This window comes from Agelaius tricolor, unplaced genomic scaffold (assembly GCF_023055355.1).
Source record: "Agelaius tricolor isolate 1412-34295 unplaced genomic scaffold, bAgeTri1.0.p SCAF_10, whole genome shotgun sequence".
Lineage (NCBI taxonomy): Eukaryota > Metazoa > Chordata > Aves > Passeriformes > Icteridae > Agelaius > Agelaius tricolor.
Genome location: NW_027269270.1, coordinates 14,938,727 through 14,961,848, shown reverse-complemented (window position 1 = coordinate 14,961,848; position 23,122 = coordinate 14,938,727). Strand labels below are relative to the sequence as shown.

The 23,122-nt window shown below is 40.2% G+C and overlaps 2 protein-coding genes and 1 long non-coding RNA gene across 5 annotated transcripts in view; 1 reads left to right on the top strand and 2 right to left on the bottom strand.

The window, feature by feature from the left end:
• Positions 1 to 8,228, bottom strand: part of GPR155 (G protein-coupled receptor 155) — a 27,056-nt gene extending 18,828 nt beyond the window's left edge. The window contains exons 1-2 of one of the 2 annotated variants that reach the window (XM_071434873.1): positions 7,757 to 8,228; positions 3,103 to 3,608 (exon numbers count right to left, since the gene is read on the bottom strand). In XM_071434873.1, coding sequence (XP_071290974.1) covers positions 3,103 to 3,562 — 460 coding nt within the window. In that variant the 5' untranslated portion in view covers positions 3,563 to 3,608; positions 7,757 to 8,228. The remainder of the gene's footprint in view (positions 1 to 3,102; positions 3,609 to 7,756) is intronic. The other variant, XM_071434872.1, reaches the window with a different exon arrangement.
• On the top strand, positions 7,571 to 18,332 carry LOC139593665 (uncharacterized). Its single transcript, XR_011680363.1, has 3 exons — positions 7,571 to 7,770; positions 13,407 to 13,498; positions 18,132 to 18,332. It is a non-coding gene; the product is annotated as an uncharacterized lncRNA (long non-coding RNA).
• Positions 18,326 to 23,122, bottom strand: part of WIPF1 (WAS/WASL interacting protein family member 1) — a 56,321-nt gene continuing 51,524 nt past the window's right edge. For both annotated transcript variants that reach the window (XM_071434874.1, XM_071434875.1), the window contains exon 9: positions 18,326 to 23,122. In XM_071434874.1, coding sequence (XP_071290975.1) covers positions 23,067 to 23,122 — 56 coding nt within the window. In that variant the 3' untranslated portion in view covers positions 18,326 to 23,066.

Below are 23,122 nucleotides of genomic sequence, written 5' to 3'. Positions count from 1 at the left end.
CAGTTGTGGAGAATTAAATGCACCTTTTCAGGATACAAGTTGCTTCCCATCTTAAGGGAGTCTCACTTCTTTGGAACTTAATCAGTTTTCAGTGGGTAAGTCAGGTGTGATCTTTCTACATTGATTCAACAGAACACAACAAAGCAACAACTGGGAAAAAAATTTTATTACATAATTATTGGTTCATTCTCTGGGACTATTTAGGACAAGAGTTACTGCTGTAGTTATGGTCCCTCAAGGAACTCCAAATCATAAGCTTTTGCCTTCATTACTACTACATACTTCTGAGTCAAAGAAGAATTGCTTCTTATTTCAAGTTTGTACTAAAGGTGCTTCAAAAATAATGAAAATGTTTTGGAAACATATAAAAGATTCAATTCTAATGTGAATTTAAAAAAACCTCAATGCTTTAAAAGTAGAATGTTCTCTTTTACCTGACTTACAATTGTTATATTTAATAACTTTTTGTTATTAGTCATTATCAATGACAATTATCAATCAATATTAGTCAATATCAATATGCTATAGTTATTAATAGTATGTCAATTATAAGATATGTATATATTGCTAATTCTATCATAATTATTACATATAATATGCATTAGATATATACTATGCAATTCATAATTATTAATAACATTATTAACCTTTTCTGAAAAAGTTTTTCCTCATGACTACATTTTTCAAAATCCAAAGAGTTTTACCTTTGTATTATTTAAGCCTCTGGAATGACAGGAACTTCCAAATGCTAAATCAGCACTCACTTTGAACAGTCTCCTCTTTAGAGCAAATAAACTGACATTCTCAACTAGCTGATTTCTTACGTATATAAAAAAAAGCACTAAGGGAGTTTTTACTTTTACAGGCCATTATTAAAATACATGTAGAAGAACTAGCTGTATAAAATTCTAAATAGACTGCTGAACAGAAGTACCAGGTTTGGGGTTAGTTACTGCATTGAACAAGCCAGTTTTAAGCACTAAACACAACCTGGTAATCAAAACCACTTTAAACATGCTGGACTTGTTATGCAAATAGGCTTTTTCCTAAAACCTCAAACCTGACACTGATGTCTTATATTGCTTTATACAGAATGCCCACGTCACTAGAACACAACTCCACCCAAGTCTCGTGTAATTAATGTCTGAGTGAAAAATTTAAAAAAAACCTTTACATTCTGGTAAAGTGAACCTGTATATTTAGGACAATAAAATAGGTCTATAATTATAAAATTAAGGTCTATAAATTTAAATCAGGTCAGAATGCATTTTACTGGCTACAAAAACTGAAGTAAGATTACTGAGTCAGTGGGTGGAAAAAAAATAAGAAATCAGTCTTACAGAATCCTTAAGGCAGTAAAAATAATCCACAACTCCTACCACTGATGAAAAGTTTTTCTTTTTATTTAAATCACGGTGCCTGCTTGCTGATCATAAGAAAAAACTGAAATCAAATATACTTTAATTTTTTAAAAAAATCAATTCTCCATGTCCCAGCTGCTCAAAAGTACATATAAATCACACACCAGTTGTCCGTGCTTAATATAATGAGTATGATTAAAGTCACAGTGACTGTCACCCACACAGCACCTCTGCTACACCTTTGCTTTAACACACAGCTCTAGAGAACACCTGAATCTGATTGTCAGACTTGTATCATTATTACCCTGTAATTAAAAACCCCAAAGCTTTTTATCATAGTAATTCTGACTATATCAGGGGTGTGCTAACAAACCTCTCTGCCAGTTGGTTCTTTTTCACCCCAACATCACTTTTTAATCTAGAACGATCATAACCATGATAATAGAAAAACAGTGATAAGCTTCAAAAATTTGACTCGCATTTTGATTTCGCTATGTGCAAATCTTTTCAAGAAAGTGCATAGTAAAGAAATAATAAATAATAAGAGTCATGTACTAAAGAAATTACATGGGATGAAGACTCAGGAATGATTAAGAGTTCAAAATGCCTTTTTAAATAGTGTTGGTTTAGTGCACAATTTGTCAATATTGATTTTTTTCTCTTACAAATTTCCATCGCCACAGCATTTAAAACAGTTTTTTTCATTAAAAGATCAGGCTTTGTTCAAAACACTATCTCTACCACATAAAAACAGCAAGGCATTCTTTGTTGACCAGTCCCTCAAACACTTCAGAGAAGCTTGGGTAATATTTTACTAATAGCAAAAAGTTTGCACAGGTGACAGCATGAAGCCAACACCAGTGAAAGTCTGGGGATGGGAGAAGGGAAAGGACGAGAGGAAATAAACCTCAAAAGCCTACAATGTTTCTGTTGCAGTAACTATTCCAGTAAAGCTCTAAATGTCATAGATTTTGTCACTATCATACATAGAAAAAATATAAATCATATCTTATAAATCATGAAGTACCTGAAGAAATATGCAGTCTTATAAGAAAGTAAAAGTTGAAAGAATGTTTTAACCAGGATACAATGGAAATACATTCAGAGACCCCCAAAATACATATATTAAAAAAAAAAGAGAAGCTCTAATTGGCATCTAAAATGCATACCAAAAAATGCATATACAAAGGTATAATTCTCACAGCCCCATTTGTGGCATACTTCTGATTTCATTCAAGAGGAATAAATCTCAGGAAATGCAACTGAGGGAAACACAGTATTTTCATTTAAAAAAAGTATGCAATTGCATTTGTCTAGATTTTATATTTGCTTGATACATATCAAGCAAATTTGAAGAGAATAAGAAATATTGAGGATTCTCCTGAACATGCTGCCTTGGAATAATGAGAAGGATACTGTTAACTCCTAAAGTAATCTAAAATATGGATCTACTTGTTACATATAATCTGGAATTGCATATTTGACATTGCCTTTGTAGTTGTATTTTCAATTCTGTAATCAAACATCTCGTTTTTTGTTTTGCTAGAACCAACTCGCTCTCCTGTTTTGGTTTAATCTTTCCTAGATGATGAGCAGTCTCAAAGAGAATTTGAGAGGCACTTCAGAAATTATTTCAATTGCATGGAACCTCAATTCAGAAGTCAGTTTCAAATTATGGTTATATAAAAGCAAACACGTCTAGAACAGTGACAATTAATTTTAAAGAAGAAAACGTACTCACCTATTGGATATCCCAGTGCAAAGTCATTGCTTTGTGTAGCAAAAATAGGGTACAAACCTGCTTTGCTAAACCGGTTCTCAGGACTGGCTACCAACAATGTTAAAACACAGACTAAAAAAAACACAGCAGCTTTGGCAACTAAAACACTGTACAGGAAGGACCAATTCACATTAGAAAAATTAAGTACCACCATGTTTTTGAACAGTAAAGCCGGGAGTGCAAAACGGGACACAAAATTTCCCAGTCCTTTGGCCTGAGTTGATGTGATAATGTTGGCTCTTCCAGCTATGTAGCCACAAAGAATTATTCCAAAGCATTCCAAGAGGGCTGGGAAAAGCCTGCTTATTGACATAGAAGGGGGATCGCCGGTGGTGTTGAGTCCAGCTTGTCCAGGCAAAGAAAGCGACATGTTAGCTGAAGATGAGAGGCTCTTTGCAGTCAAGTCTGAATAGCTATCCATTTCCTCTGATCACCTCTTCCAAAAGAAGAGTGTGAAATGATCTCATCTGTAAAAGGAACAAAAGTACACTTATTAACTTCATTCCTTTAAGCTTATGCCCTCTTAAATTATTACAGAATGGACAACAGGAATAGCCCCTACAAGAACTGAGCATCAGGAAAGAAAGATAAATGTGATGAAGAATCAAAGCTTCTCCACTCTCGTACAAAAACATTTGGCAAGGTCCTCTTTACCTTCCAGAAAAATTTAGAGTTTAAATTATCATATCACCCTTGAAGCTTGTACTTTGCTTCGAGCAACTTTGACCTCTCCCAACGTTTCAATATCATGTGCTAATGATACACTCTTGAGTTAGCAAAGAATCCACAGGTGACACAGCAGCCAGTGATCTAATTCATTGCACTAGAGCTGGCCCATATTTCTACATGCAATTCCTTAGGTCTGGACCACGGAAATTTAAGCATGCATGAAGCATTTATGTATAACAGAAGTATCTGCTGACCCCCATTCCTCACTTGTTAGCAGCAATTGCCTTTGGAAGGGCTGATTACAACACCAGAGGTTCTATATGGAAGCAGACATGTCAAGTCTGCAAATCAGATGAAGAGAGTGGATATCAAACACAAATATTCATTGGTGAATAGCAAGGTCCTGCCAGAAACAGATCTGGCTTTGGCAATATAGCTCTGAAACCTGTGCAGTCTATCAGGTAACTGCACATAAAGTTCTGACGTGACTAAATCCTGGAGTACTTTGTTTAGGAAGTCAAGATGATTTACCTCACTTTGTAGGGATAGAAACTAAGGCAAAGGTGAACAGATTTCCCCTAAGCTATTTAAGGTATCAGTGGTAAAATCAAAATTGCCAAGTCCCAAGCAATGCTTTGTATGGCACAATTTGTGCAAATTAGTGACTGGTTTAAGAGTCTTCCCAGCCTCTTTGTATCCTATCCACAAGGAACACAGAACACACCAGCCACGTAAATAAGCAAGTAAATCAAGTCAGTGCAAAGGTGAGGTCTTGTAAGGTCTGTTTAACACCCTGGCATCCAGCATATACATATTCACAAGCTTCAACTCTTTGACTCATGACTTATTTATGCCTAAGGCTTTTGGTAAGCACTTCTATGATGCTTTGGTAATTCATCCGGACTGAGCTGCTGCATCATCCAGATCTGTCTAGTAGCCTTGGCTATCCCTTCTCCCAAGGAAAATGAGTCTCACTCCAAGTAGGGCTTATTTTAAAGGCTTTACTTTCTTATATTATAGATGATAAATTAGCTTAGATTTATTTGGACCAGGAGCTCAATGTATTATTTGCTACAGAACAATGGAAAAACTTGCAAGAAATGAAGCAAACAACAAACCATTTCTTCTACTAAAAAACTTAAGGACATTGTTTGAATTTGCAAAATGTTCAAAAGAGGACCAGAGACAGATTTCCAACACTGAATTCTTGAAAGAAATCAGCCACATTCTATACTAGCTGCAAGGTAAAAAGCAGGTTTTCAGCACAGCTCCATGTCAAATTCTCCAAGCTTACAGCACTGCACAGAGGTAAGGCTCCCAGCAGTGCAATGTGTTCAACCTACCCACTGCTCTCTCAAGGTACTTTCTTCAGCAATAAGATACAGCTGAAACTTTTTTAACTAAATGCAACATTTGATCTGTAGTGGGAGTGTACTCCAGCCATATCTATCCCTAAATTCTAGCATTCCTTCTCCTGTGCCTTCCTATTCAAGGCTAATGACAAGCCTCTCTTCCTCCTATATAAAAATCATTATTTCTCTTCACAAAATTGGTACAAAATACAGAAGTGCTCTTGTCCCCATTTCATAATTCAGAACTTAAACGTGAGCGACTCTTACATTGTATCAGTCAATAGCACCTACTAAATCCTGTATCTTCCTCACTAGATCAAAACTGACATGGATACACACCCACACAACCCTAACCATCATTTGTAAGAGAGATAGATAGACAGACAGACAGATTCCTGCAGCCCTCCTTCAGCCTACCTTCAACTTCATTACAAGGGACCGTGTCAACTCATACAGGACAAATTTTTGGTAAACCACAAGAGTTTCAAAGAGAAGAACTCCATTACAGTAAAAGCTGCTCCTGGCACTCCTCAGAGGGCTTTGAGAGTGAATCATCTCTTCAGCTCGAGAGACATGCACATCCCAAACCCTTCATATTTAACACAGAGCATCTATTGCCAAGCAGTGTTTTCCAAAAATGCAAGCTTTTGCATTCTGCTTAACACTCAGCACTTATTGCTCTATAGGATACAGACATTTATATAACTCTTGTGAGATTATGTAATGACTAATCACAGATTTAATATACAGCCTTGTTACACTTCAGGCTTATCCCAAACTAGCGTCTCACAAGAGTGAAATCATTTTCAATTCACTGTTCTTAATGAAATCAGAGGTAATGATCTCATGTAAACCCAAAACCTGATATATTCTACACAGCAATTAGTTTGTTCTTCTAGTAGATGTAGCAAACTAACCAGACAAATGACACTAAAATAAGGAAATATAATACAGTTGCAAGGGAAAGCATTTAGCTTTGACTCCATAGAAGATACGATTTGTAGTCACCCCTTCAGGGATTGAGGATTGAGATTTGAATCCTTGAGAACTCAGCCACAGCTGCATTTTTGGGAACTGGAGGACAACACAGACACAGCTTGTAGGAATAATGCTGCCTTATCTGCTGTCGACTGTGCCAAGCATAGCTGCTTGCAGGCAGACTGTCAGCTTGCACGAGAGGAAGCCTTGTATGAAGACCAACAAGAGACACAGAGCAAATAACAAGTGCAGTTTAAACTTCCCACAAAACATTTCTCTTGTAGGTTGTCAATATTTGTAAATTCTTAAAATTCACCAGACCAGAAACTCAATTCTCCAGCAGCTGTGAGTTAAGCAATATCAGGTTCCTCTCCGAGTACAGAAATAGAGAAACTGCCTCCTTCACCAAAGGAAGGGGAAAACCCCTTTCATCTTCTTTTTCTAATGAAAGTCAAAGACAGCATGAGTCAATAAAAGAGATAACTTCAATGTATATCTCCCCTCTGGTCTCTCACTCTTAAGTTTCCAACTGGGAATCACTCTCAGGATAATATGGTGACACTGGCAAGACCGTGCACATTGTTCATAAATTATATCCCACAGCATGACCTACTTTAATGCAATGCAGAAACTCTCCTACTTTAACGTAAGGATGACACATTATTTTACTCAGGAAAATTAAAATGGAATTGGGGTAGGAAGAGTTACCACTCGTAGCAGCTCTACTACACCATTCTCAGCTAAGATAAGCATGTACTACATGCATTTTCACGTAAAAATTTGCGAAGTCAAAGAGGAAGCAATTTCAGGGAGATAAAATGATAAAATAAGTGGGAAGAAGTGATTACTGCAGTTCCTAATTTCTGCAAGTTAACCACAATTTTTACTTTTCTCTTTATTCGGCTAAGAAAACAGAGAGAACAATATAGCAACAGCAATTAGCACAAGAAATGTGCCACCTATATGTGGAAACCTGGACAATGCCAGTTGTTTTTGACGATCTCATTTCCTTTTCCATCCTTCTCCCACGATGCCATTCCAGGAAAGCCCCTGGCTGTGCAGCAGCTGCGTGCCCTGGGCACCTGGGGATGCTGAGGCCTGCCCGGAGCACACGGCTGGCACAGCTCACAGCAACACTTCAAGCTCTGCAAAACTTCGGCAGTGCAGGAGCTCAGACAAGACCAAATGAAGCAAGAGCTGCCAGCGGCACCAAATGTCAACTCAGAAAATGAATGAAAAACATACCTCCACGTAATTTTCACTTAAGCTGACATTTGAGCTTGTCAACAAATAGGTATATACTTCTGAAGTAAAGAGCAAAACATTTTTCAAAAGGCAGATAACATTTTCTTGCCAGCACCCCTTAAAAAGCAGCTCACTTGCACCACTTGCCAAAGGGATGTAAAATCCTTTGACTTGCAGCCAGAGAGCTAACAGAAAACCAACGCCTCTCGCCTGCCCCTTCCCGGCCCATCGCTGCTCTCTTCCCATGGTCATCCCAGCTAGGAGCACAGGGCATTCCAGTCAAAGATTAAAAACCAGCAGCACTACCCTGCGTGACAGCTGCCTCAGCAGAAAACAGCGCCAGAAGCCGGGGAAAGGAGCGGGCAGCTTACCTACTCAGCTTTCGGTAGGCGCCTCCGCACCGGGGTGCGTGGGGAGGGTTTGTGCTCTGCCAAACTCAGAACCCCTCTAAGGCCGAGGCCGCCGGTACCGAGGCCAGGGAGGGGAGGTCTGGCCCGCCCCGGCCCGCCCCGCCAGCGACAGCCCCGCAGCCGCAGCCGGCGGAGCGCCGCGGGCGGGCGGGCTCCGGGCGGACCCCGGGCAGGCCGGGGCTGCGCGGCGGCGCGGCCGGGGGAGGGAGCGGCCGCAAGATGGCGGCTCGGCCGCTGCCGCGCGGGGGCTGCCCGGGTCTCCGCCGCCGCCTCGGCCCCGGGGGCTTCCCCCGCGCTCGGGAGCCGCCTCCCCCGGAGTACGGGAGCGGAACGAGCCCCGGCCGCTCCCGGGGTGGCCCTCGTGGCTGCCGCCAGCTTCCCGCAGCCCCGCGGGCGGGAGGCCGGGCAGGGTCACCCCCCGTTATCGGCCCGAGGCAGCGTCACCTGCAGCTCGGCGGGCCCGATAGCGGCGCCGGCTCCCGGCGGCAGCCTGGCCCTCAACCTCCTACTCCCGTTCCAACTTTCCCCGGCAGTCAGAGCGCTTAGAAACAAAACCCCGTGTTTTCCACGTGCCGTCGGTTCCACAGATCTGACCAGTCAGTCATTTCCCCAGTAAAAACTAAAGACTGGTAATGACCAAGATTCTCTTGCAGAAAACGAGGACACAGCTTTCTCAAGGCTTTCCCTTTGTACTGCAATTGAGGGCAGAGCAGTTCCAGCTGCCCTTTTCCTGAGAGCCAAGACAGATTCTGCTGCTGCAGAGACAGCAAGAGTGAATTCAGTGTACCTCGTTCTCCCCTCCTGACCAGACTCTAACCGCTTCCCTTACTTGTTAAGTGGTGGCAATAGGTGATCCACTGGGAGCAAGGCAGTCTATGTGCTCAGTAGCTTCCCATTCCAAACTTCTAGCAAAAAAAAAAAAAAATCAAAAAAATCAAAAGTACTCAAAAAGCTTGCAAAGAACTTCCAGGAAAAAAACCCAACCAAACAAGCCCCAAAATCTCTTTCCCTTTCAGTTAAATCCAAAAAAGACCAAAACAGAATGGAGAATTATCTCAACCAAAAAAGATGTGACTGACATTTTATGAAGCATTGAGTCAGATATGAATTTTTTCCATTGTCAGTTCTGTTCACAAGGTCTACTGTTGAAATGCGTACCAGAAATTTATATTATATAGCAAGAGCAGCAATATAACAGAAATAACTCTTAAGGGGATTAATTGGAAGTCGAGTTAAGAAAAACCTGTAAAGAATGCAGACAGGGACAGAAACTTGTGGGGATAAACATGGCTGCTAGAAACTTTTAGAAGGCAGTACATTGTCTGCTTTAAATTTCATTTAATACTATCATATGTCTGCTTTAACTTTAATTTAAAGATAGTGACGCTTAAATTTTATCTTTCTGTACTAGTCATGTATACACTTACTAGAACCTCAGCTGACATGAAGCAGCACTGTCAGTGCTTGGCTCCTCGCTGCCTCTCATTCCTGTCTACATCCTGTCCCAAATCTGGGCCCACACAGCCCAAGCAAAAGATCAGCAAGGGATTATTCCAATGCTGTGCCAAAGTTTATGATGTATGTCTACAGCTGGAAGGTGGTGCAGCTTGTTGGGTAACACTCACCCGCTGGTAACATTAGGGTGAGACTTTGTTTTGATACAAACACTAATAAAGAAGATTCTTTTGTTAATTTTTTCACTGTTGAAGTTTCTCTGCTTGGCACCTGACAAAGAGCACTTTCAGACTGATTGGGATTTGGTTTTGGAAATACAGTATAATAAGGCCTTTCTGATTTTTTGGCTTTCTGTCATTCATTCTTTCCTATAGAAATGACACCTTAGAGGGACATGCTTTGGGGAGTAGCAAGGGAGGAATACCAGACCATACTAAGAACTCTTGGTAAAAATGTATGCCTTCCCTTCTCTTGAATGCATTTTTTCCCCTTTGAAAAGATCATTAGTGCTTTAGCATTTAATAAAGTATTTAAAATACAAGAATCTTTCAGCTGTTTGAAAAGAGCATAGATTTGGCTGGATAGGCTGCTCATTGACTGCTATTGATGTCCACCAACCACCAGCCTGATTTGCCAAGGGATCAGCAGTAACAGGACAGAGCTCTGTTTCCACCTCAGCTCTGGCAAACATAGTGTGCTAAATCAGGTAAGCACATTTGACCCGAGTCTTGTGTCATCTTTGGGGGAACACAAACAAATTAAAAGTGTAATACTTAAAAAAAGTAAATAGTAAACAACCTCAAAACCCAGAAAAAGTAAAATACTTGAAAGTATGAAAAGGTAGTATCAAAGGCATGTGAAAAAATACAATAAAATTATTATATCTGCTGTCTAAATAAATGAAGCAAAAGTATATAAATAGGACTTAATAGGGCATATTTCCTCTTGCAGATTTTAATCTTTTAAACCATACTATAAACAACCTAGCAACTCTCATTGACATGCAGCATCTTCTGAGCTGAACAGAGAAGAACACTAGGGTCTTATCCCTTGCCCTGTTAAGAAACATGAAATCATTATTAACCAGACTGTGCCATCAGAACAGCACTCAGAATAACTCAAGCACCAGATTACAGGACCAGTTCTCCACTTGGCTGGGAAATGTTAGGATCCCAGTTTTCTGGCTTTTTTCAGTCTAGATAATTAGCAATGATAACTTAATGTTGAAGTCAAGAAATCTTTCTAATGCAGTATTCAATATACAGGATACTCCTGACCATATCCAAAGACCATACAAAGTCCTGCTTCCTAGAACAGCAAAGGACAGTATTTTCTTACTGCCTGACACCTCCTCTCTTCTCCCTGAACACTTAACCAAAGCTCCATAGGTGCTTTCTTTGAGCCACATTTTCTCTGGCCTTGAACATCCCCTTGTGTTCCATTGAGCATCTTTCTGTTCCAACATCCTGCCTTTATAGTAAAGTTTAATTTCTTTTTCCTTGCAAGATCTCTGTAAACTAAGGGTGACAGCCATGGACATCAATTCTCATGGAGTTTCACCCAACCCATAGAAATATCAAAAAGCCCCCATGTATTAATTTAACACCCAAACATAACTACACCCACAGCTATAACAGTGCAAATAATGCATGGGAAAGGCAAGATTTTTGTGTACAACCTCCTGGGAGGACAGGTTTCTAGAGACCATCAGCTCTTTATCACAGCTACCTTCTACCACTGGCAGCTCAGCTCTGGCAGTTGAACTGTGGATCACAGAAAACACAGTTACTGCCACTGCAAAGCCAAGCCTTCCAAAAGCCACTAAACAAACACAAAACTGAAAATTGTCCCCAAAATTTTAATTCAATCCTCCTGAGCATTCTTTTAACATGACATAACATTGCTTAATCGTGAACTACTCTCTCCCTTGATTTTTGTTATTTTTCACTCAATTTGGATGTTTCCATCCACTTATGTGCCACCAAAGGAGCCAATAGATGATATGGGAGACAATTTCTGCTTTTTGATCTGGGCAGCAATTTAACCAATGAAAAGCATCTGGAGCAACCATTACATGAGTCATCCTGTGGCTTTCATCACACTCATTTCCCTGCAACAATTACACACACACAGGCTGGGCCCACACAGTAACTGCGAGAGGTTCACTCTCAGTGAGAGCAGGTTTCAGACAGTGTCCCTTTCAAGGACTGGCAGTGACCACATAGAAACGTTTTACAAAGGCCTACAACTGAGCCACCTTGGAAAGGTTTCCTGGGAAGTCACAAATGTATCTTTGTACTCGGAGTGAAGGCTACTTCACTGGTAAACATAGCAAGGTGTGAAGGCTACTTCACTGGTAAACTCAAGCACTTGTTGCATAACCTGAAATTTTGGGGTATTCTGGAGAAAAGCACTCAAGAATTTACTGGAAGCAAATACATTTCTCCAGTTTGTTTCTGAAAACACTAATATTTGATTTGTAATTTTTTTTTTCTAGAAAACTAGCATGGAAGTTGTAGTCAAATTGCTAGGGTGTGGTGATAACTGAACAACAACCTTGCCTTACAGTAGCTAGTGTCAGGTGAGCTTCAAAACAGCATTATTGATTAAAAATGTGGAAAATTTCTCTAAATTTTCTAAAGAAAATTTTCTTTAGAAAATTTAGAGAAATTTTCTATTCTCTAAATAACCTCTCAGTAGGGTATTAGAAAAACATACCTTTTCTAAGAATAGACAAAAATAAAGAATACAGAATATGAGAAGACAAGAAGAATGTCAGCAAATGCATCAGGATGAAATCTGTCTGGAAATTTACAGACAACTGTGCACCTTGTTTTCAACAGCATGGAAAAATCCAGGTACCAACACAATAATTGCAGCAATGGATAGAGGCATTAGCCCTTCTTAGGTAATCTCCTTATCAATCACAGGAAAAATACTTCCTCAATGCTCCTTGGCCATTGACAATGAGCCACGCATTATATGAATATTGGATTTACACCTACAGACAATGTGGCTTTGTAACTCCAGTACTGGAAAAAACACCCTTTTCATACAGCTCATTGCTTAACAAGTAAATGGATTATATAATGCACAAGGCAGGATCCGTGCTCGACCTCTGTTTTGACTCCATCCAAAAATGCATGTCTATGGTTATCTAAAACTGTAGTTCAGGGTTCAGAAAGTTTGCTGGTTCGTGATGTCTGCTCTCCTACAGTTGTGCGTAGGACGTGCAGGAAGGACATGAAATGCTTATCAATATCTAGATGTGTCTGGTCACTTACACTGACTCACATGGTTACTGGCAAATAAACTATAGTGCACAATACACAGATGGTTGATTAAGCAACAAGGGAAACCTGAGGAAAATTAATCTGTAAACAGGAAATAGGCCCCTGGATTGTGTCTCTGGAGGGTGGTGTCACACAAAAAGCACTTGTCCCATGAAAGAATTTCTAAAACTTCTGAGGCTTAGATAGAAAAATCCAACACCTGAGAGAAATTCTGAGTGTCCTTAAAGCAATACAGAGATCAGGAGAATGCCACATGTTACTCATAAGCTTAAGTCTGTTAACACAGAAATTATGAGGGATGCATTGGATGTTTACATTCAGTTCAGTTACCTTGGAATACTTTTGTAAAAGATCTTCCTTCTTAAGAAAGCAATTTATCAGCTCATCTATAATTTCGCAGTTGTTCTACCTCATTATCTGCGTTGGTTACGGGAACTTAATTGGTATTTTTCACATAGCATCTTTTGTAAGAGAGTGTGTATGCCCAAGCTGGTTTTGAAACCATGTTTGCTGTACTCCACTCATTCACTTCCACTTTGTTCTCTGGCTGAGACAATTCCACAGAACTGAAGGTACAATTATAGCCTTCAAAATACTGTATCTGCCAAAAGAAAATACATGAAGCTAGTACAGACAAATTGCAGAAAGTCAAACTAAGACTTTAGCAATAATTATGTATGTTCAGGTGTGTTGAAATAGACTGCTCTAGAAATTAAGCCCAGTAAATATTGTGCATGGTGAAATTCACCTCTCTTAAGCAAAAAATAAAGAAAAGTTCAAATTAAATTATATGGAATTAAATAAAGTTCAGAAAACCCCATGTGATTTTAACACTAGAAGTTTTTTTCTGAAACTGTTTTCAGGGGAGACAAAACGAAGTAGAAGAGACCTCCTAAACATGCAAATTCCATCCTTAATGCTAGGGCATCAACATTTTACTTGGCTCAGCAAGAAGGTAAGTGTTAAACTCAAATGCAAGTACTCAAAAATTAGTTACGTACTTAACCAGACCAACTGGGGAAAAAGATGCAAAAGTTAAAGAAAAAAAAAATCACTATTTTGACTTACAGATTACAAATGCTTTAGCTGGAAAATCATTATCAAGTTTTTTCCATTTGCCTCATATTATGGTTAGAGCTGTATCTAATGTATGCAGACACTTAAAATATTAAGTAATTTTATAATAATTATATTATAGTATTTTCAAATACCAACAGACTAACGGTATGGAGTGAAATTATTAAGAACAGGGCATAAGAGTTACAGCTCTTCCTCAACCTAAGAAAACCTTTTTGCCCATTTTGGCATAGGCAGCTTATTACTTACATGTTCTCAGTACTCTGAGTGCTCAGTCACTGGAAGACCACTCAAATTTGGCCTGAATCCTCAAAACCACCACCAAAAAACCAAACAAAATCAGGAGAGCTATTCGTGCTGCACACAAGTTAGCAGATGCTGCTAAGGAAAACCATTAAACCATTTTGCTCAGGAAAACCATTTAAAAGCAAGCTGCAGTGCTTAAATAAGCTGCTTCTGGTGTGTGACCTGCTGCAGCTGTTGCTTATTCAGCAAGAAACTGATTAGTAAAGAAATCCCACCAAATATCCCACCCCCCTTAAAAACGCCAGCAAACCAACCCAAACAACCCACAAAACCTATTTTGATATCACAAAGTAAAAGCTTTGGAAATATTTTCAGAATGTGACCCACATCTCTGTATCGTCTCTCCATATACTAAGTTTCCATTTGTGGTCGTACCACTATTTTGCAAGCCCCTATTTATTACTTTCACAAATACAGCTTAAATGTTGTCCATCAAATGTATAGATTGAAATGCATTGCCTCTTGTGATAGAAATCCAATAGTTTTTTATTTATTTCATATTAATTTCACCACTAAATCCTTCCTGCTACTTGTATCACAGAACTGTATGAACAAGCCCTCTTCTTCCTGAATTCTCCAGCAGAAAGCTAGTATACCTTCTCCTCATTATGTTCAGCAGTTTGTCACTACATTTAAATTAATGGCCAACAACAATACAAAGAACTTCCTTTCTTAACTTTTCTTATTTGAGTAAGAACTGATTTTAGACTGCAATATTGACAGAGTAGCTTCCTTATAGCTCTCTGTTACTTCCACTCGGAATTTCAATTTAAAAAGATATTTTTTTTTAATTCTTAGCTCCTTCTCCAGCTGCAGTTAAACAAACAAACAAACAAAGTTTAAAAAAAATTTTAAAAAAAGCTAAAGACTTGATTTTTTTAGGTCTAATACCGTGCTGCTTTTTGTTGAACTGCCGTGGAGTAGTCAGGTGTAGTACTCTGTTGCATCATTTTAATGCCAGTACTGGAATTTGACTTGCCTAAGAACTGTGTGACTGCGTGAAGAGTCAGGCCGGATGCACCTGGAGCGAAATCGCGGTGGTGAAACAGCGCGTAGTGTTCCTAAAGCGCTGAAACGCGTGTGGCCTCGCGGAACGCTTTGGGTCGAAGGGACCCGAAAGATCGCGCAGCTCCAGGTCCCCGCCATGGGCAGCAGGGGCAGCTGCGGTGGCCAGGCTCGGGGAGCAGGGCAGGGCAGGCGAGTGGCAGATGGCGCACGCCGTGGAGCGGCGCTGAACGCTCCCGCTGCCCGGGCTCGGTCCCGGTCCCGCCGGGAGGCACCGCGCGGCCCCGGCGACACCGCAAGCGCGGCACAGAGAGAACGGCCGGGCGGCGGCTGCATCACACCTGTGCCCGCCTGCCCGTAGGAAAACAAACACACACACAAGGCGTCTCGTTTTCTGATGCATGTTTGGATGTGGACTAGACACGTTCTCAGTTAAAAAATATATTTTCAATTCCTCCCCTTGCTCACAAGTAGCCATATGTAAGAGAGAGGGAGGAATGAAGGTTCTGGCACACACGGTGATTCTCTTAAAGCACACAGCAGGGTATTGTTTCTAAATCAGCAATAAACTGGAGCAAACACACCAGCCCCCCCAGTTGACTGGCACTTGGATGAAAGCACAGCAGCAGTCCTGCAGGCACAGCTCAGGAGATGAAAGTATCTATTTAGAAGAAAGGATCATGTATCTGTCTGATTTCAAACAAAAACTCTCAGGTTTCATAAGGCACCCAAGCTCCTGGTCAAATAGCAGAAGTGAAAGTTTCTGTTTTAAGTAAGGAGGGGAAAAAACTTCAACAGAAGGATTTCAGCAGTTTGCAGTGAGGGCTGGTTTTTGAGACAGCACAGAAAGTACTGATGGGCTCTGCAGTCCCTGAGAGCACAATGATGTTATCTACAGGTACACTAGTTCCAGTATCAAAATACCTCGACAGGCTGGGGTTTCAGCCTGGACTTTCACCCACAGCCTTTATCTTGCTCTCTTCAAAGTGCTCTGATTGCTTCAGCTGCCTTTGGCTCTCATGGCTTGGTAGTGCTCAGCCTTCAGATGCAGGGGCTCTGCTGCTCCACAGGGCACACGAGGGCTCACCACTAACTCTGAATTCACTAAAATTTCTGCTAGAAAGGAGAAGGACAGGAATGACTCATTTTCACATCGCTGTATACGTGAACGCTTCCTTCAACTTGGGTTACACCCAACACCCACTGCTTAAACAGCCATCTTTGCATCAATACAAAAACATTTTCAGAAGGGAACTGGTTACAGGCCTTATCGTGTACAGTGTTCACATGAGGTTGGAGCCAAAACTTTCTTGTGTGGAGGGCACATGCAAAAGGTAGCCAAAATGGCCCCCTTTGAGAAGGGCATTGCACAGTGATAGAGCCCTGCCCCAGCTACAGGGAGAGATCACCAGTTCCTGTTTTGCAGAAAGAAAGGATGGACAGCAACCAACAGCCCTCTCAGTCCACCTTTAATTTAAAGGTGCTTAGGCAGAGGCATCTCCTGTATTCCAGCAAAAAAAAAAAGAAAATAAATAACAAGAAGAATCCCATTTTGAAAATGAGAAATGTATCTATGTCGGCTAAATCTCAGCATTCTTGAAAAAAAAGCTTTTTTTATCTGCAGGAAAAAGAAGAGTGGTAATAACAAAGAAGAAATGTGATGGGAATGATAAGAGCCTTATTGCAGTATCATATAGACAGCTTTCATGATAGACTGCTATTTTACATTTTGAATGTAGCTTCTGCTGAAGTCATATATCATAAGCCACAAATATGTTTTAGGATTAAAGAAGAGATTATCTGATGTTGTTGTTCAGTGAACAGATAGATATTGGACACAAGGTAATGTTAGCAGCAACTACCCAATTTATTCTCTATGTTTAATCAAAATATTTTTGTGCCAGTCATCCTTTCCTTGGGATTGTTTCTGTACCTGGACTGCTGCTGAAATCCTTAGATAGGTTAAGAGCTTGATTGCCAATGGTCTGTTTCATTAGTTAACCTAAATACTATATTTACAGAGATGTATGAGCTAATATTTAGTTCTGAAATCAGTAATTTGCTGGGACTAAGTTACTATGTTCAGTGTAAAATGGAGTCAGACTGGGTGAGAGGGCAGCAGCCTGTGCACAGGAGGCAGGAAGGTCATTGGAAACTGCTGAACCATGATCAAAGGAGTTGCGTATTTATGTGTGTGCTGTGTGCAACACAGAAGCCTTCCTGCAACTGCAGGGAGCAGTCAGAACTGTTTTACAGGGTAGCCCATGGGTTTCTTTTAAATCAACAGAATTTTTTGAGTTAAATGAAGGAAGGACTATGTTGTGGTTATGACAAGGTCACAGAGTGCTCAGCTCAGTTCCCTCTTTCTGAAGCAAGCAAGCAATTTGATTTCTTGAAAACTAGAAAAAAACACAATTTCTTTGGTAAAACATGCCACAGACAGTCATACTATGATCAGATTCATACCTCTTGTGTTCTCAATCAAGGCTTCTGCCACTGAGATGTGCAAAGGTCTCACAGCCTGCTGAGCCAGCTCCTTTACAGCTCACCAGCTCCCCCCACCCTCCACCATGGTGTCTCTGTTTCTATAGCTCAGGCATCAGGATTGCTGGGTCTGCAGGCTACACAAGGGTTGGTGGTCTTCTAAGAAAGTGGTCTTTGTCTCAGTCAGTCTGTAAAATGAAGGTATCAAAAAGCAGTCCCCAGAGATGTCAAAGGATCTGCAATCTCCATGAGAGTAAACCTGATGCTTAACTCTTTGCAAGATAGATGAATTATAGTACAGAGCTTTTTAGCTTTCTAAATGACCCTTTTAACTCCTGAGGAGAAGCTAGAAGTGCAGCCTGAATTTGAACCTCCTGTGGACTTTTATCAAAGGGTCTTTGATGAACCTAGTCCAAATTATCTGGAAAGCTACACCTATGATAAAGAATAGGGCTCCAAAGTCAAAAGGAGGGTTGAATTTGTTTCTTATTCTCTGGCAGCTTTCTGCCTTGTGAGTGGAGACACAACAAATAAAAATCTACACTTACCAACAGTGATTTTCCATGTCATCTTCCCCAGCAAGTGCCTAGCTTGCCCTGTCAAGAGCCAATGGCCACAGGTCACCCAACAGCAACCTACAAGTACAGCATCACAAAACACTGGTTTTCAATCATTCTTTATCCTAAAGTAAACTCATTACTTCTCTTTATCTGCAGGTGTCCTTCACTGTATGTAGGACCCAAGTGCTCTGAGAATTACTGCTGTGCTGCTGTCCCATGGCAGACAGGAGAGGGGAACAGCTCACCCCAGCTCCTGCCAGGCTCACTGCTATGCTCCTGCTAAAGCCAACAAGTGCTTTTGTCAAAGAAGTAACTGTGTTTGTCCTCAATGTAACAGTCTGCACCAACAATTAAATAAAAGTAAAATTTATTTGGTATAGGACAGAAAAATAACAAAATCGCTTACAAAATAAAGGTTAAGCAAAAAATTCACAGAACTAGATTAATATTTTATAACAAGCTCAAACTTTAAACATCTGATAGAAATGTTACTTTTTGCTCAGCCTGTTTTATGTTTTAGATAACCCTCCTGTGTGGCTTTAAAAGTCCAAATTTAGATGTCTTCCTCTGCATGCATTAGTTTACACTAAGGAATATTTACCATAGACAAACTGTATTTCAAAATGGCAACATACATAAAAGGTTACTCCCTTAAGACATGCTGTTTCCATTTTTGCTTTTTACATCTGCACACCTACCTGCTGCATACTCACTGAGACCATACACACATGCCCTGCTTCTGCCTGAGTTATTCCAATACTCCCCTCTTTGCCAATGCTCCAGTCTAGATTTTATCTGAATGGTCCAAACACATCCATCTTACACGCTACAAGACTCCCGGTTTTCTTCCAGTGTACATGAAGAACTATTCCATGAATTTGCCCTTAAAGTGCTCCTGGATATCTTAGGTGAGAGATTCTCCTTATTTTCTGCTGAATACCGTTTGAAAGATGAAGGCTCACACAATCTGTGTCACGTGGACTCAATGTACCGCTGTGTCAGGTCCTCGCACCCAGCTGTGAGACGAAGGTGTTCACACCATTGCCATGTGGAAAAGTGCACATTTTATACCCTATTTTTTACTCTAGTACTGGTAACAACATTCAGTTGGCTTTTATTTCCTTGAGCAATCTTCTCTTTTCCAGTGTCCTGTGGCCAAGGGGCCCTCTCTAGGTCTCTCAACATTTGACATTCTGCTTAAAATAATCTGTTTGATCACTCAACTCCATTCTTTGTCTCCAAGGCAAAAAGTACCCTTCCTATTCCCATACTTCTGTACAGAAGATTGTTGTGTTACAATACATATGATGCATGATAGCAGTTTAGCTCCTTTATCCCCTGCTCCAAGACAGATCTACAAGTGTCATGCAAACAGCTGATGCTGCAAGGAGAAACTACTGCCCAGTTTTTTAACTGACAATATAAGGAACTTCTTTCACAGTGCTGTCTTGCAAAAAAGAAAAAACAAACCTTATGATTCTTTTAGTGTTGGGAAATGCTGGATTTTAAACAAGAACTTTACCATGTTATTTATTTCATTTATAGAAATAGACACTTCCTGAATCACAAGCTGAGTTTCCTTTAACAACTCTGAACATTCATCATTGTGACCTCTTCTCCCAGTGGCTGGTGCAGAAAGTCATAACAAACATAACACATGCTTGTCTTCCAAAAATATAGAGCAGAAATTATTTTTACATGGTACAAAAGTTATTCTCATTTTATTTATGGAGTTGAATGAAACAAAAACAAACATCCGTGGCTGTTGTCACACAGTGCAAACCTCAGTGGTAAAGTAAGAAGACAGGTTGAGGTGTGAGGGTTTATAATACAATGCCATTGAAACAAACCCAGCAAATCTTATTTGCAAGCAGTGAATCCAATTTACTTCTGTAACCTCTGCAACCACACTGACTGAAGTCAGCTGGGCTGTGTGGACAGCAGCATCAGACACTGGTTTTGGGACAGGTCTGAATTTTAAGAGCAATACCAACAACTGATTGTGAAGCCAACCAGTGCCCACATACACCTCACCTGCACACTGATCCAGTGGCCTCTCCACACACTGAGCTCCACCTGGAGTTAGCAGATTGAGCACAACCACAGCAGGGCTTGGCTCAAACACTGTAAAACGCTACTGTCAGCATTATGTACTTAGGACCTGAAAGAGCAATGTCTATTAATTCTTTTACTGAGACACAGAAAAATTGACTAAAAAATTCATAAGGCACCATTGATTCAACCTGTTTTGTATTATTCTTTTTTAACACTTCATAGTGAAATAAATACTTTAATACTGATCATATTGTAAATAGCTACTGCTACATGAAGCAATATATTGAATGATAAAATGCTGCACTGTTCTGGAATATATCTAGGGACTTTTACAGCAAAACATATAAGTGGAAATGCTGTTGTTATCTGAAAAAAAATCCCCCTTTCTGCAGTATTAAGCTATTTTACATGTACACCAAACATCTATTCTGAAGAGTTTTCTAGAGTACAAAATAATTTCTAAAACCTAAGCAGCTCAGGATTCTTGGCTTGTTAACTGGGGGCCTTTTACATAGCACATTTTAAAGTGAAACTGAAGCTGGTTTTCCAAGTCTTTGGTAGTGGTCCAGATTTCTGGTCAAAAAACCTTGCTGAAATGATCAAATACAGGATATTTTGAATTATACAGAGTATTGGAAGAACACTGGGAAGCATTTTCATTGACTTACCAAAGTAAAACAGTTATGTTGGAAGCAGGTAAGTTATAAAAAAATATCATTTCTGGAGGGTTGGGGGTTTTTTTTAGCTACATAGCTATTTGGATATTAACAAAGATTTGGCAAGTCAAGGTACTGAAAATATTGTATTCTTAAATTCAAACTATTGTTCCTCAGAAAGGTATTAAGTGCTTCTGTTTTAAAATACGAATACAATAATTTATCCTTTAAGTTATTAGCCTAAAAATCTTATTTGGACTTTTATTCACAAAATAATATCCCAAAGAGACAGGCACTTTAAATGACATCCATAAAATACATATACAAATTCAGCATTGTGCCAGGTTTGATCCCAAGGTGCACCTGTCACATGGAGGTCCCACCAGTATCTGTTTAAGGAACTCTTACAGCCACGATCCTGCAACTGGATGTAGCTACATCCCTGCGCCTGCGCATTTCATTGCAGGTTCAAGACCATGAACAGTAACTAAAAATAGGTCACTAGATACAAAAATGTAAAAAACAAGTACATAATCAATGCTGTCACAGCTAACAAGATTTTGTAAACAAACACTGAAAAGACCAAATTAAATTTGATCTGGCCAAATCCAACTCTAGTCTCATTCCCTTCAATGTGATGCCCAGGCTGCCAGGCAGAAAGCGGATCTGCCCCTCCCTGCTCACAAACAGAGCAAAAAGCCCTATTCACAGACATTTCAGCAGGGTCCAGACTCTCTTTGGCTAAATTCCCCAGATTTTCAAGGACTTACCTCATTCTACACAGAGTGTACTTAGGATATCTCCCATGCTAGAGAAACATTTTCTTAACCTACATGACTAGTTTCTATGTTTTATTTTGGGTTTTTTTGAGCAACACCCTGTGAAGCACAGCTGCTGACACAGGCTTGGTAGGGATCCCAAGGAAAACACTGAAGAAACATACTGCTGATGAGACTGAGAGGATATTTTTCAGAGGTCCAATTAACAAAGAGCTATCATTCACCAATATTTCAAATCCAGAATTATAATCTTCCTCTAATTTCCAAAGGCATTTTATACACACTTAGACGCACTTGTAAAATTCACTCATACAATGAGCTCTTTTCTCATACACAAAATTCAAAAGCCATTAAACATATTAACCACTTGCCACAATGTTAGAATACTTTACTCCTTCTTCTGTCATAAGCCTTTGCAGCTCTCTGTAGAGACTCCTTTCAACCAAGTTTGAAAGGACAAGCTTCATAGCCAAATCTTTCCATTTCTCTTGAACCAGTGCAGATAGCAAATTCTGGATGCTCCCACTTGAATGTACAAACCCCAGACCTCTCTCACAACAAAGGGCTTTCACTGAGGAACATTTTTGACCTCGGCTGCTCTACAATAATGGAAGTCAAACACAAGCTCTCTGAAACTCGTGAGCTAAGTGCCAAGAAGCTTTTAAAGTCAAACCCCATCATTTAGTTGTACCAAAGAAACAACTGGGAAGCAATCTGTGGAGCACTGGCACTGGTGATGCTTTACAGGAGGAGCCTGCAACTACAATAATTGCTGTGTTTGCACTCAGACTACCGTCTGAGGACCCCTCACGTGCACTATCAGGCAGAGGGTCTTACAGCAATCCAAGGCACGGATGACATGATGTGGGTTGGTCCACATAAGAGTAGGACAGAATTAGGTCACAGAACACATAACACTATTAAAAAATAGGAAAGAGGGTTAAAAAAATATATTTTTATGCTGATGAATTCTTCACTTGTGCTTTTCTTTGGAAGATTCTCTGCAGATAAAAACAAGGCCAGGGACACTCCATCCTTGAGGCAGGATGTGTTGTGCATTGTTAAAGATTTGCTTGACTAAGCTGAAGTAAAAAAGTTAAAGATGAACTCTTTGTCACCATGTAGTAGGTCTATGGCTTGCAGAAGCAGATAGGCTGAGTTAGGCATGCAAAGAAGGATCCAGGGGACTCTTGGCTACACTTTTTACCCAGCAACTGTTTTTTTAAACATCAAATACTTTATCATTAAAATAATACAGCTACTGTACCCAAAGTGATTGAAACAGCTTTGTTCAAACTCTATCAAATTCAAAGCCAGACCTCCCACAGAGCTCTCCAGGGGACGGGGTTGGACATGGTAAGCATGATGCACGTATGTTCTGTAGGGTCCACAAAATGCCTGCAGTTTAAGCGAATAAAATTCAGAGCTTTGAGCAACTATAGTTCCATAAGCCACATCTATTACTCCTGTAATAGACTGAAGTTTGTTCCAGCTGACAAGAAATCAATCAGGACAGACAACTTTCCAGCCATGTGGACAGGAGAGCTGACTTGAAGGAAACTTGAGAGCAGATGTCATCCAAGGATGGGCAAGAACCCATTTCACCTTGGGATAGGCGGGAGCGGGGGGGCACCTCTTTCTTTTCGGACAGAACCAC